Below are 14,063 nucleotides of genomic sequence, written 5' to 3' on the forward strand. Positions count from 1 at the left end.
TGTTTTCTTGTGTATTGTTTAGTTATCATTGAAACTAGCTTCATTGTAGCCGCTTGTCTTTTTTTGGCTAACATAACATCTTAGGTCATAAATTATACCGTATTGTAGAAATAGATTTTGCTTTTCTTACCTTCTCGGTTTTCAAATATAGATGTTTGCATTTTTGTAGGAGTGTAAATAAATAAAAGTACTTTTTTCATATCATTACTATATTTATTGGTTTTGTATTCACATTTCTCCTATTTCAGTTACAAAACAATTTTCCTTTAAAATTAAATCCACATTTGTACCTAAGCCTAAGTCATTGTCTACATCACATAAGTCTTGCTTATGAACGACACTTGTATCATACATGATTATTTTATTCATACATACAAACATCTACCCATCTGCATCTTTGTGTATTTTAGGAACGATACATTTAGCAATTATTCTATTATAGTAAATTCACACAGAGGCAAACACAATTACATAAAAATTCGATAAAAATATTTTAACATGAGATCATAAGCAAATTCCTGGAAAAGGTACAAAAGCTTTATAACTGACACCTTCAAAGATTTGTGTATAATTAAACAGATTGGTAGATGTCTCAACAATGAGAAACACAGTTCATAAAACGGTAACTAGGAAACTAGAGAAAGCAACTCAAGTCAAAGTGATAAGTAAACTTTTGATTGCAGTACATAGAACAGTTAATCAAAACATAAATAAAATTACTACTGACAATGACTTAAAATAAAATGTACAAGTCCAACACTCAGAAGATGTTAACCTACCCTAAAATAATAATAATCACACTTTTGACATTGTAAAGTTTTCCACCTAACTATCCAAACATCCGATTATGACTGTTACTCTAGAATACTTACACAACTTAAAATTAAATCTTAAATTAATTTAATCACTTTATTACACCTTAGACACAAAGGAATGGTAAGAATTACAGTTCGATAATGAAAAATATAGTTTTCTTCTTTACACATCTAAAGATTATAAGGCGGTTAGACCGTAGTCTGATTTGATGACTGGTTGGTTGGGGATGCCTGTGCCGCACCCGACGGGGGAACCGTGAGTCGAGAGGTTGGCGAGCATCGCTGGATCCATGCCCGCGTGCATACCCATCATGTGCAAGTGATGTGGCGTCATCGGATGCCCTGGATTCATCTGCCCGTGATGAGACATCGGACTAATCGCAGGATCATGCGACAAATTCTGCTGTGCCCCAACACAGTGCAAATCGTTCATAATATTGTCCGTAACATTTTCTATACTGTCCGGTCGCCCGTTGTTGTTCGATTTCTTCTTATCATTGTTATTTGTGTTCTTATTCGATCTACTCTTTGGTGTGGATCCCTTAGCCGTGGTTGTGGTCACGCCAGCTGGATTGGTTTTTCTTCTAACGTTTTTGGTGTTCGGGAGCTTGTTGTCCTTCTTCCACTTCATCCGTCTGTTCTGAAACCAGATTTTGATCTGCCTCTCTGATAAGACTAGAGTATGTGCTATCTCTATTCTTCTTCTTCTCGTTAGGTATCTGTTGTAGTGGAATTCTTTCTCCAGTTCTAGTATTTGGTGTCTTGTGTAGGCTGTGCGTTGACGCTTCGGTTCCATTCCAGGTTGAAATGAGCCATTAGCTGCAAAGAAAAATATAAATTAAAACAAAGGCTTCATATCGGCTACTGCTAAGTATGAGTAAATTATGTTTAATTTTTTTTGTATTTATGAGTAAAGTCATGTTATTCTCAAAACAATGATAATATTTTTCGTTCCGCAGATTAACAGAAAAATAATCTCCCATATGCATGTTACATATCTTTCAATCATTTTAATACTTTGCATAAAACTTAGCGATAAAACACTACATAATTATAACCCAACTAGTTCTAATTAAACTGTATACACCATCAAAATATAAATAATAGGCGTCGTACCAACATCGGTAGCGTTACAAGCGTTGCGTGCCGTCGTACTCAATAATTTATGTACTGTTCCCCGTTGTTAATTAATGTGCATAATAATTACACATGCATGCGCCTGAGCTTCCTTTTTTGTTGTGATTAATTGTGCCTAGTAAATTAGTTGTTCAGACAATGTAGAAACTGATACGGTTTACACCTAGTATGGTCCAATATTTTGCATTTATATACTCGGGTCACTTATAAGGAAGTAGCTTATATCCGTATGTTGAACTTATTTGACTGACCATGGTTCTACTAGATTGACAGTTTAATTTTTATTGACAAGTTTATCATATTAATCATATTTTCAATTTATATCAAGCAGTAAATATTTATAGATTAATATCGAATACTGTGACAGTAGTAGTCGTAATCGGCGGTCCCGCATAACAAGATGTACATATTTATGTGAGTAAGGCAAAATAAGTTTGTAAGGATTGTATCAAATGGCGTTCCTTGGCACAGCCTACCCCTGTGGGAAAAAAGCGTGATATTATGTATGTATGTAAGTATTTTGAATTTTTATATCCGTCTACGGTATTAGTTTCTTTAATTCTTTTTTGTATTCAACGTCTTTTGTCTAACTTTGTACATAATTCAGGCTTACAAGAATTATGTTTTATTTGTTCAACACATCCATTGCCAAATATCGAAACGAATTATATTACCCTGCCTTTATAGTCGTCGGCACCATCATAAATCAGGTTTCTCTATAACCTGTAATCAACAAATTCTATAGAGCTGCCGTGTCTAAAGTTTCTAGGTTACACTTTAATTTATTCTAAATCAAAAATCTAGGTTCAGAAACCTAAATAAAAAGTGTAGTATTATCCCTTTGAAGTTATTTGAGCGTTCAATAGCGAATAGAGCTAATAGTCTCGACAGAATGGTCTATTGTCGGCGAAGTCCTAGTAATTTTGTAATTTCCTTCGAAGGAAATTGCCTTTGTACTCAAAGTTCGAGCCTTAGGACGCGTTGACGTCTTTGTTATACGATTTTGTTATAAAAATTTGAAATTTGTCCGCATTTTTTAATTTTTACGGGTATTATTTATATTATTGACTTGTGTTACTGTGAATAAAATTGTAACAACTATCAATAAAGACGAATAAAATGATTACAGTAAAAATAAATTAAGAAAAAAAATAATAAGGTTGTACACTTATTTGATTTGACAGTCTCTAAATATTGGCTGTACGAATAACAAACCGTTTTTCTTACAATATCAAGTCGTTTGTTAAACCCCTACAAAATATACTGTATATAAAAACGTGACACACACGTATATATATCGAGTCAATCAAATAAAAAATCTTGTTACACAAGTGCTTTGAACCCTTCACGAACAGATACATTGAAATCGATCCGCCATCAACAAGCTTACAATCGTACTTCCTCATCCATATTACTATCGATAAAACAAAAAGATAATCCAGAGCGGGATCGAGAACCTTTGATATGTACAAAGGTATAAGTAAGAAAGGGATGGAGAGATTTCTGTGGGGTCCGTAGTGGTATTTCTTTGAATCTCCGCGTTTGTGGTATGTGCGGTCGTCTCGGGTACTCGCTGAGATTCCCGCTGACCACTGACAACGCCACATTGATCTGGGTCTAGGGACCGGCGAGTAAATATGGACATATAGTTCGTAGGTATGTTGGCTTCTTGGGATAAGGAAAATAAGTCTGAGGAGGGTGCCAATTGTTGTTATGTACTCGTATATAGGAAACTATGTATGTTATAGGTTGTGTTTTATGTACTAGTTAGATAATTTCCTGTTTTTTTGCGACGTATTTCGTATCTGCGTTGGTAATCCAAAGAAAGTTTATGTAAGTCAAGATTACGATATTCCCGGTTTGATGATCAAATCGCTTTGAGCAATTTTTATATCGAATTTAAAGATGAGCGTGATGTTTGAAAAATTAATGAAAGCCCTTTGAAATAATTTTAAATCATTTTTAAAAAAAATTCATAGTTGAGCCATTGAGCACTCTACATCAAATATGCCATCGAACGCTTGTACACAAAGAAAAACATAACTTCTCATAATACAACGCATTTCCCATCAAATCTTCAGAAAGATAACGAAGAATAAAGTACGTTATGACCTTTAGCCAACGAGCATCAATAAAACAATAGCTACTGAGTTATATCTCTTCGTGAAGGCATAATCAATTACCTACGAATTATACAAACGTCCGAAGCGACAAACTATGACTGCTATGACTTTGTTGACTGATTGCTTGAAGAAACTATTAGTGAACAGTTTTTTGTTCGAAGCAAGAAACACTTACAAGTTGGAAGGCTTTAAGTGGCTTGAAGCGAAAATCTTTTCAACTTTTTGCAGACAAACGGCACGGTACTACATATATGTACTTATTACCTTCCAAAATATATATATATATATATGAATCATAGGTATAAAGTTGAAGTTTTTGCACAAGTTTTCAGAAAAACTGATTCATGAAGACCTGCATCAAATCAATTCATCGTTTGAAAGCTCTTATAAAACGAGTTCCCTGTGGTTACTATAGCGTCTTTGTGTTGAACCGAACATCAAACACCCTAATTCACAGCACATTAAAGATCATTACAACTCATTGATATAAGAAGCAGTTCATAATACGCTGTAAAAAGCTACGTCACCATCAAACATAAAACTCAAACAACTCATTATTTTAACGAGCCGCAGAACTGGCCCGTTACGGCTACCGGCCGTTCGATCTTCGCTTCGTTAGCCACTATCACGTCATCACGACGATGACAATCTCAATTGAATTACGAGCTACCTGCGACCAACGTGTGGTCCATCTGTTAATCTCCAGTCGATCTCGCGACGCATGCGCTATCGAAGCCACGAGGTGGTCCCGCCTCATTACGTCAAACTTACGATGGATCTAAAGCCTCTTTGTCCCACTATTGTGTACCAGTGAAAAATGTTAGCCCAATGACAGGTGTCGATAAGCCAACAGACTTTTTTAAATTCGGTATAAAGTTGGCGCGAATGTGATACTAGCAATTTCTTTGGCGATCAATCAATTCGACCGGTTCATTAATGGTCGCCACAATGGATGTGGATTCCTTTGATGTTTGTCGTTTTGATTATGAAGGATTTCACTTTTGTATGCTAACTAACCTTGGGCTCGGTGGATTTAACGCGGTTTTATCTTTAGAGACCAGTTATAACGGTTGGAAAACATTGACTGCAATTTGTATATTTTTAATTGAACTGCATTTTTCAATGTGTTTAAATGACGCACCACAGCAAATTGCACAGAGTGGGAAAAATTTATTGAGTAAGAGTAGTTGATGGTTTACGTGCCTCTTCGAGCCTTCGGAACAGTAGGAATAGGCCTGGTAAATTATGTACCAATCAAGTACCTATCGATTATGAAGGGTAAATGAAAAAGGATCTATAATAAGTAGACGGTTTGTTTCCAATCTAAACGCAAAATAAAGTTTACTCTTTACCAATTGAAAACCTAGTTTCAGCCCAATTATGGTCGTTGGCAATGTAGAGCCAGTGTAAAAGTAAAATATTCTCGGAAAAATGACAAATAAAAACACCCGATAAGTCTGACGGAACCCGCATGCACCGGCAATAAATTCCAAAGACTTTTTGCTTTACGAATACAATATCCATAATTTACATTCATCGTATGAAAAACGTGTCGACGGCAGATTCCTGAGACAATTGCTAGAGGTCGCCACTGATTATGACACTTTATTACATTGTTGCTCATTATGTAGGTAACGAATAAATCGTATTTATATGTAATTGTACTCATCAAGTAGATTACATTATTAGGTGTGGTTGTTAGATGAATTGCAGTGTTTGTTAGTCATGATCATTTGAATTTGCTGTATGTCATTTTATTTAAAGTTACTATTGAATTCTATATGAATTTCAGCAAATAGGTAGATTTTATAGTTATAATTTTAATTCAGTATTACTAGAGTTCTTTGGAGAATTTTAAAATCGTGTCTACTGAAATTAAAACTACTTTGTTCAAGAGTATGACAAAATTATTCTTCGAATAAAGTTATCCGACGAAAGAAAGTGAGCACTTCAACTTTAAACCATGTTGTAAAGATAAAAGATACAGACAATTTACATTATTACATGGGTGATTTGTGACATGGGTAAGATTTTTAGCGGCTGCATTTAATAACTACTGTTTGTCGGAAACATGAGCCAAAATTTGCAATAGCTACAAGATTCATAAGTTACACTTACTGCCAATGTTCATTGTTATTACCAATGTTGTCTACCAAAAACAATAAGAAGGATATCTAATCTACTGAACCAAATTTTTGCGATATGGTATGCTATGAGCTTTTTTCATGAAGCAAAGAAGTTATTCATTTTCAACAAAATACCTCATATTTTTAAAAGCCTAGCCACAATTATTTGAGTGAAACTATGACTAATGAACGAAGATGCTTTTAAACATGAATTCGTAAGAATTCATTTACAGTAATATCTACTTTCTAGAACAAGAAATAAATAATTTAAAGCTCTTCAATCGTTTTTTATTAGGAATTATATAAAAACATAATTTAATTTACCTTTCACCATCCGAGAATGTATTGATAATAGATTTAGTATTTCTTTTCGTATCTTGCAGGTATTTCTTAGTAAGAATGTATGAATCGTTTGAAAAGCTAGTAATAGACTCGGAATATTGTGTTCAATTGATAGATGCAACTATTCTTAGCATCATAATATGAAGATGAATTGAATTGTTATAAATCTATAGCAGAGTTGCTTTAAATAGACTGATGTTTAAAATAGCCACAACCTTTTATTAAATTTTAGGACAAATCCTAGAGCTACAAACGTCTTAAAGGAAAGTTAATATTTGAATACCTTAGAATACCATAGAAAAGTCCAGTTTTTTTGTAAAGTAAGAATAAAGGATTCATAAAAAAAGAAAAATCAGTAACTCAATAACTGGCTAAGACTGATACTCACTACATAATATCTAGTGAGCATTTTATATTTAAAATGAAAAGCATAAAAAATAGGAGTCAACATTTTAAAAAAATACAAAAGGAGAATCTCATGAATACCAAAACATGACAAGAAAATATCTCAAAAAAGCCTAGAAATCAATAATCTTTACGGCAAATGTGCAACCACAAACAGCTATTTAAAAGCTATAAAAATAAACGAGTCTCATTAACATGAGTGTTTGGTCCATTGTACTAGCACAAAAGGTCCTGGCGTCTTAGGACCTTTATAATGACATCGCATTAGTAAAATGTCAAAACAGAAAGGACGCACTCGACGACGAGTGTTCGTCAACATTCGTAAACATTCGGCACAATTCGAAAAGTTATTAATCGGTGGTGATTTGTTAATTTCTTTTATGTAACGTGCCGCGAACATTTAAAATGTTTAAGAATACTTCACATTTGAGGTTATACAATGGGCTAATATTAATGTCTTCGAATTTATCTTGGAGAATTATGTACTTTTATATTCATTTGTATGTCATTAGGCGGGTTGGAGTTTTGATTTGGGAGTATTGTAACCGTTTTTTTATCTGTTTGCGGATCTTTTAAGTAAGGCTTTTGAGTTTTTTTTCTTGTTTTGCTTTCTTCCTTGTGTTGCCGAAGATGCGATTGTCTATTCTATGATAATCTTCTTATGGTTTTTAAAGTGTTTTTATGTTGTTTGTGTCATAACAAACAGTTGAATTTCTTTATCTTCAATTAATTGGACTTAAACCTTAGTATTTTATTTACATTAAAAAAAAACTGTCAATTAATTCTTGATTGTTTAAATTCGACATTACAAAGTTAAGTTGAGTAAAGAGGTATGAATATTAAATTTGTCTTTCATTACCTAAGCTTAGTATGGCTTTTCTTTATCCTCTTGTTTTATGTACAAAGTATATAATAGTTTATTACACAACTCAATATTCTACAGCCTATAACAATCGCTACATGCGAATTAAAACTTAAACCTCAAACCGCCTAATCATTTGGTTAATTAGAAATTGCATCAAACAAAAATACCTCCGCAAAGGTGAAGGCAATCGCCATTATTTTAATAATCAAATCATGAAGAAATGCGTTGATACATCCCAGTAAAAATACTTGACACGCAATGCTCAGTAATTTCATACCGAAATGTGATAATTGGCATTACATATCATCGCTTTGACAGCGTTACACCCGTTCTATTTTAAAATATTTGTGTATTTCTCAAATATGTTTTTCTTTAGCATGTTTCTACTGATGCATTTATTTTTAAATACACGTGTTGTGTGTAAAAACATTGCGGAGAAAAAAGTAGGTTGATACTTTTTTCTTTTTTGTGCTGGCGTTGCGGTTTGCTTTAATGCAATATAATTTGTACTGATTGATTGACAGACTGACTCTATCTAAGTTAGCCGCGAGAGTAACTGAAATTTCTAAAAATTGCAACGCAGACTTCTTAGCTGAATTTTACTATCAAACGGAACCTATAAAACTGGAATGTGGCTTCCTTTATATAATTTAAGTATATACCTGTCTTAAGTGCCTTAGAATTGAATTAGAACTTGCGGGGCCGCTTACAAGCTCTTTAAAGACTTCGAGGACTTAAAAGTGTTTCTTAGAGAGATACATTTTTATTAGCATTGTACTTTTTCAAAACTTCAATGTAGTACAGAAGAGTACCTACTATATGGAATTTTAGTCTATATGGGTTTCTATATTTGAATACTAATGTGATGTTCATATAGGTATGTGTTTATTAGGACAAAATGAAAAATTGTACTAGTAACGTTTGTATAATAGAGCATACTTACATGCGCCAGCGACATGGATCTTCTTCATCCACGGATAAATAACCCTGTCAGTATTATCAGAACATATAGAAGAGTCATCGTCTTCAACAGGCGGACTGTCCAGGAGTAGCCTCTCATCATCCATTTCAGACCCTGGGGAACCTTCGCGACCCAATGCATGGAGCTTCCTTCCAGCCGGAGCTGCTTCTTCAATATGTCTTTCTAACCTCAGACCAAGCTCTGCCAACCCTGGAGCACTTTCAGCGTTATGTGGGGGGTAACCATGATCCGCATCGGATGGGTGTGAAGGCTCTGGCGGTCGCGGCGGTGGAGCAACCGGAGGATGCTGCGGCAAAGGATGGTAGTACCCTCCATACCCATAACCTGTCCCAATCTGCACAGGAGCATACTGATGCTGGTAACCGTACTGCAAGTGTTGATGCTGGTAGTATTCTCCCGGTGGTATGTAGTCTGCCTGGCTGTATTCCTCGGAGGGCGGGAACTTGGGATCCGGCTGCGGTTGATACCCGCCGTTCGTGAGGAATGAGCTCATGGTGGGCGTGGTTCTCTCCGCGCATCACCTCGCACACAACACGCCTGTTAATATGGCCGCCATTCAATTTGACCACATTTTTATGGTATTCTTCTATGTATTATGTCCTTTGCTCTATGTGACAATAATCATAACATGTATAGCACTGAATATAATAACATCAGAATCAAATTACAGTACTGTACAGCATTTGAGTGAGTAATACGGCAAGCTCTGAGTAAATGGATTAATTTTTAAGATTATTCTCTCATACACTTTTGAATTGGATACACACAAGATAAGTCTTTATACAAATCACAGTTACAATTTAAGAATATATGCATCTGCTCAGTTGTATCGGATAAATTCGAGAACTAACACTTGCAGAATTTACAAAAGGATTAATATAAAATGTCTGTGTAAATTATATTGTTCTATTCTTTGCAGTAGTCCAAAGTTTGTTACCGATTTAATCCGTTCAATGTCCACAAACCTTCTCGGCACGTTCTGTTCTTTATCTTGTGTTGTTATGATTATCACATAAAAGCACTATCTTCACTCAAAAGCTTAGTCCCACTGAACACTATCACAAACATTCAGTTCGATTCACTGTTTCATAAACGCCAAAGTTTTATAACAGCATTATTGCAAAGTCATTTGATTTATCACTTTTTGATAATAAACAATGGTGCTGGAGGCGCGCTGTCCTGCAACATTTTGAGACAATATACACTGCCCAACACGCCAGCACACTCTGTCACTTTAAGGACTCCTATACATGTTCATCAATTTTTACATACCACCTTCCATTTTTAAGGCGGAGCTGTTCTTCTTGCTTCTTGCCCTCAACCATACAATCCATTCTCAACCGTATCTAGTCTGCGGAAGATTCAAATTGCATTGTAGCGGTGCACGAAAGCAATAAGCTGCAACCGTGGCTTTCCCCCTTCCACTTGTAAATAACCGAATGCGTGCGAATGAAATAGAGCCATAAATCGTTCGTCGACATCGGAGCCGGTTTCGTATATCTGTCTCGTTTTGTTCAATAAACTTTTGAATTAGAGTAAATGAGTAAAAAGTTTATACAGGACTTTAGTATAGAAGAGATTAAGAAGCTGTTTAATAATAATACAGAACGAACATGGTCTCTGTTCGTAGCGACACGGCGTGTTTTAAATATTTAATATGCAATTTCCTTTATTTTTCATTATAATACTGTTCATTATTATAATGGCTGTCGAGTGAGATATAATTAGGTAAAAATTAATAGTTTTAATACGAACCGTGTAAGGCCATCATACGGTCATTTGCATTTTAGTATCAGTCACCCATACTTCACGCAATATTAATGATTTGGTATTTAGTAAAATTTTACGCTTTTGTATTACATCTAGCTTACGTGTGAAATAACGAGAATAGGTATGTTCGTGTAATATTTTATCATAAATTTTCTTTATGTCAAAACTGAAGGTAGATTATGATAGTAATATCTTAATGTTCGCCTCACTGGTTCACAAATTACAATGTCATAAAATATAAGCTAGGTCCTAATCTACTAGAAATTGTTGTACCTTTAGGTATTACGAAATTCAGTTTAGTCTGAAAGCTTAATTATTACTAGTAATACAACAGACGAATGTAATTATTGTTATGGGATTTGGTGTCATGACAAATTCATTTCATAAATATTCGAGGTGTAGATTTACTACTACAAATTGAGATAATACTTATTACCACTTTTATAGACATAATACAAGACCAACAATAGACTTACAGTAGATATTAAGTATAAATTTGTGAAACAGCTACATATTATTAGATTAATATTTATGTTTTTACATTTGTTAATATATAATTCTACCTATAATTAAAGGTCTTTATTATTACAAACTAAGTATCTGTAATCTCTATCTTTAATCACAAGAACATAAAAATTTAAAGCAAAAGCTTAAATAAGACTCAATGCTTATTCCTACAAAAAACTTAGAAGTGTCAATATTTTACTGATTATTAGCAGATCCCAATACTAGCATACAAACAAAGATAAACATTACACATAATCATAAACCACACAGCGAATGACACGAGACAAATCCGATCACATCAAACGACATTTAACTAGAAAACAAAAGCACATAGTCACGATACACCATGATAGCGTCTAAGCCTCTAATACTACACTAAGACCCGACAAGGGAGCCGACGCGGGCCAGCAAATAAACAAAAATGGTGATTTTATTGAATTAGATGATCACAATAGACCACGGAAGGTTTCTGCTGAGTCATGCCAGCTCCCGACCGACCACAAAAGGTGGGAACACCCGATCAATGGATGTTTGATCAATAAATAGACGTGTATCTGGTTCGGATTTTTTGATACTGATTCTGTTTTGTGTGGTGGAAAGGCTGTGCCGCTCAGACTGAAAGTTTACATTTTATTTTTAATATTTGTATTGCAGCTGGACTTATTGTTAAATATATAATAAACGTAATTTCTGCCCAGGTATGTATTGTAAAACTTTGGTAGATTGCAGTTAAGAGTATCCAACTTTCATCTCACCCTATGAAATAATCAGCGTACGAAAAAAATATTTAAGCTACATAATGTGCATTATCTCTACATGTTCTATCTTTGCATTATACGCAAGTTAATAATATTTTACCTATGCTTTTTACATTGACTATAAAATTTTGTGTAACTTTCCATTTTAAAATTGTCATTACTAATTTAAACCTTATCTGTGTTGCTCTAATCCTGAGTTATACTTTGTTTAAGGACTTATTTGTTAATACTCTAAAAGGATACCTACACTATTTGCCAAAAAATCAATAAAAAAATATTCGACAAAAAACATCTTACGATGAAAAATCGTTTTTAAGTAGAGCTCCTACTACATAATAATATGTATATCAGTACTAATCGGCATGAAGTTTTCAAATACCCAACTCATATTTCAAAGTGATTTTATTTTGTTATCATTTTCCCTTATTGTATCGAGGCAGGTCTAACCTAAACGTCCTTAATTAAATTAGCAAATAATTGATCCAATTTACTACTAAATATACAAAACATTCCAAAAAATATCTTCATAATAACATCATACCCAATAACAATTTGATTGACGTCCCAAGTTTGAAATTTAATTTATTTACGTAAAGGAGATAAGTGTCCCCGATGAAGACATCCTTATCGGCGCAAACTTTCTTCGACAAACTTGTTCACTCCCGTTGTGTTTTTTCTCGTGACGCTAACTGCCTGCCAGCTCGTTCTATCCAGCGCAAACTTAATCCAAGTTTAATGAACAATACGACAGGCCCTTAATCAAACTTTGGACTTCCTAACTCCCCCAACAAGCCATTTACGACTCTAAAACTTAACCATACGTATTTAAATTCGTTTATACACTCAAAGTTACATACAACGTTCCCGTTTCGTCATTCTCAGCTGGAGAAAAACCTATTTAGCCGACTTTGATCGTATTATTTGTTTCTTGTTTTGCCTTTTAGATACAGTGCCGGTATAAAGGAAGTTTATTTAAACTGGATTTTATAAAGATTTCAACAAGCTCATTTATAATATTCAAATACGATACAAATACCTTAAGTTTAGGAAACATTTAGTACTCACAATTTATTCATGTTTTTGGATGCTTAGACGAAACAGTATCATTAATGTTGAAAGCAAAAAACACAATTTAAAATTTCGCAGTCCTGTTCCCAATCATGTGTTGTGAGGGGATCGTATGGCCAATTTTCTGTAATGGTGGGTTGCGTTTCCTATCTTTGTTGGGCCGAGTGCCGACATTTTTTGCAATGTCTCGCCCCTCCCATGCCGAGGGCTGGCTTCGATGAAATTTATGGGGTATATACGTGTCCACATACTTTTCTGTTTTTTGCTCCAGATTCTACGAGTTACTTTTCTTATATAAATGTGTTTGCTTTTAGCTATTTTCTTTTCTTATTCTTTGTTATTTTGTGTGTAAAATATAATATTATTATTGTCAATACACGGGTACAGTGTATATTCATACACGTCGAGCGAGCTTCTCAAAGCCACGCACAAGTTTCTGACGCGGGTACGTCATCGTATGTCAAACGTTTGACAGCCGACACCACTCTCGTCTCCCCGCCTCCCACGCTCCCGCACGATGACGTCACCTCACAGGGAATAATTCTGGGAGTTCTATGTCTAGAAATATTTAGAGATAATAAGATAATATTAGGTTGGCAGCTTTTGTGGAAATGCGCTATCATTGTCAGCTTGTCGAAGCACGACTTCAACAGTATTTGAGGATAGATATCGCTGTCATTGCTACAGTTAAAACGGCTTGAGCCTTTCTTTACATTCGTATAAATGGGTTGTAAAGAGTTTCCAACATAATGTTTATTAGGTTTCTTTTCATACATGTTTAGGGACGGTACCTACTACAAGTAAAGAAGGTAGCCTGCTCCCAGCAGGCACATATTCCCGTTGGAATTGCCAATGTTTTATGTCTTCCAATATTTTTCCGGAAACGTACTTTCCCCATGATTTATACGACATTTCTCTACCACAGCAAAGTTCATATTTTGCCATTTTATGTGTATGTATACCTCACAAAAACGTCAAATGTTACAGCGTTGAGGGGGAACGTTTGGTATTCCTGAGTACTTAAGAACCAGTGACTTACGTATCACCTATTGCTAAGATAATACCAACCGTATGTCCTTATACATAAAGTGGTTTATTTCTTATGTTTGGTGTGTCGCATATGACGGTTTCCAGTTGAGTGAGCAGATGTTTCATTAATCAGCAA

The 14,063-nt window shown here is 34.6% G+C and overlaps 1 protein-coding gene across 1 annotated transcript; it reads right to left on the reverse strand.

Annotated features, from left to right (window-relative positions):
• Positions 1 to 209: 209 nt before the first annotated feature.
• Positions 210 to 10,009, reverse strand: Dfd (homeotic protein deformed). The gene is made up of 2 exons (XM_076120210.1): positions 8,757 to 10,009; positions 210 to 1,634 (listed from the first exon to the last, which is right to left on the reverse strand). The coding sequence occupies exons 1-2, from the start codon at positions 9,286 to 9,288 to the stop codon at positions 994 to 996; spliced, it is 1,173 nt and encodes a 390-aa protein (XP_075976325.1). The 5' UTR covers positions 9,289 to 10,009; the 3' UTR covers positions 210 to 993.
• Between the last annotated feature and the right edge of the window lie 4,054 nt (positions 10,010 to 14,063).

Source organism: Anticarsia gemmatalis, chromosome 11 (genome assembly GCF_050436995.1).
Source record: "Anticarsia gemmatalis isolate Benzon Research Colony breed Stoneville strain chromosome 11, ilAntGemm2 primary, whole genome shotgun sequence".
Lineage (NCBI taxonomy): Eukaryota > Metazoa > Arthropoda > Insecta > Lepidoptera > Erebidae > Anticarsia > Anticarsia gemmatalis.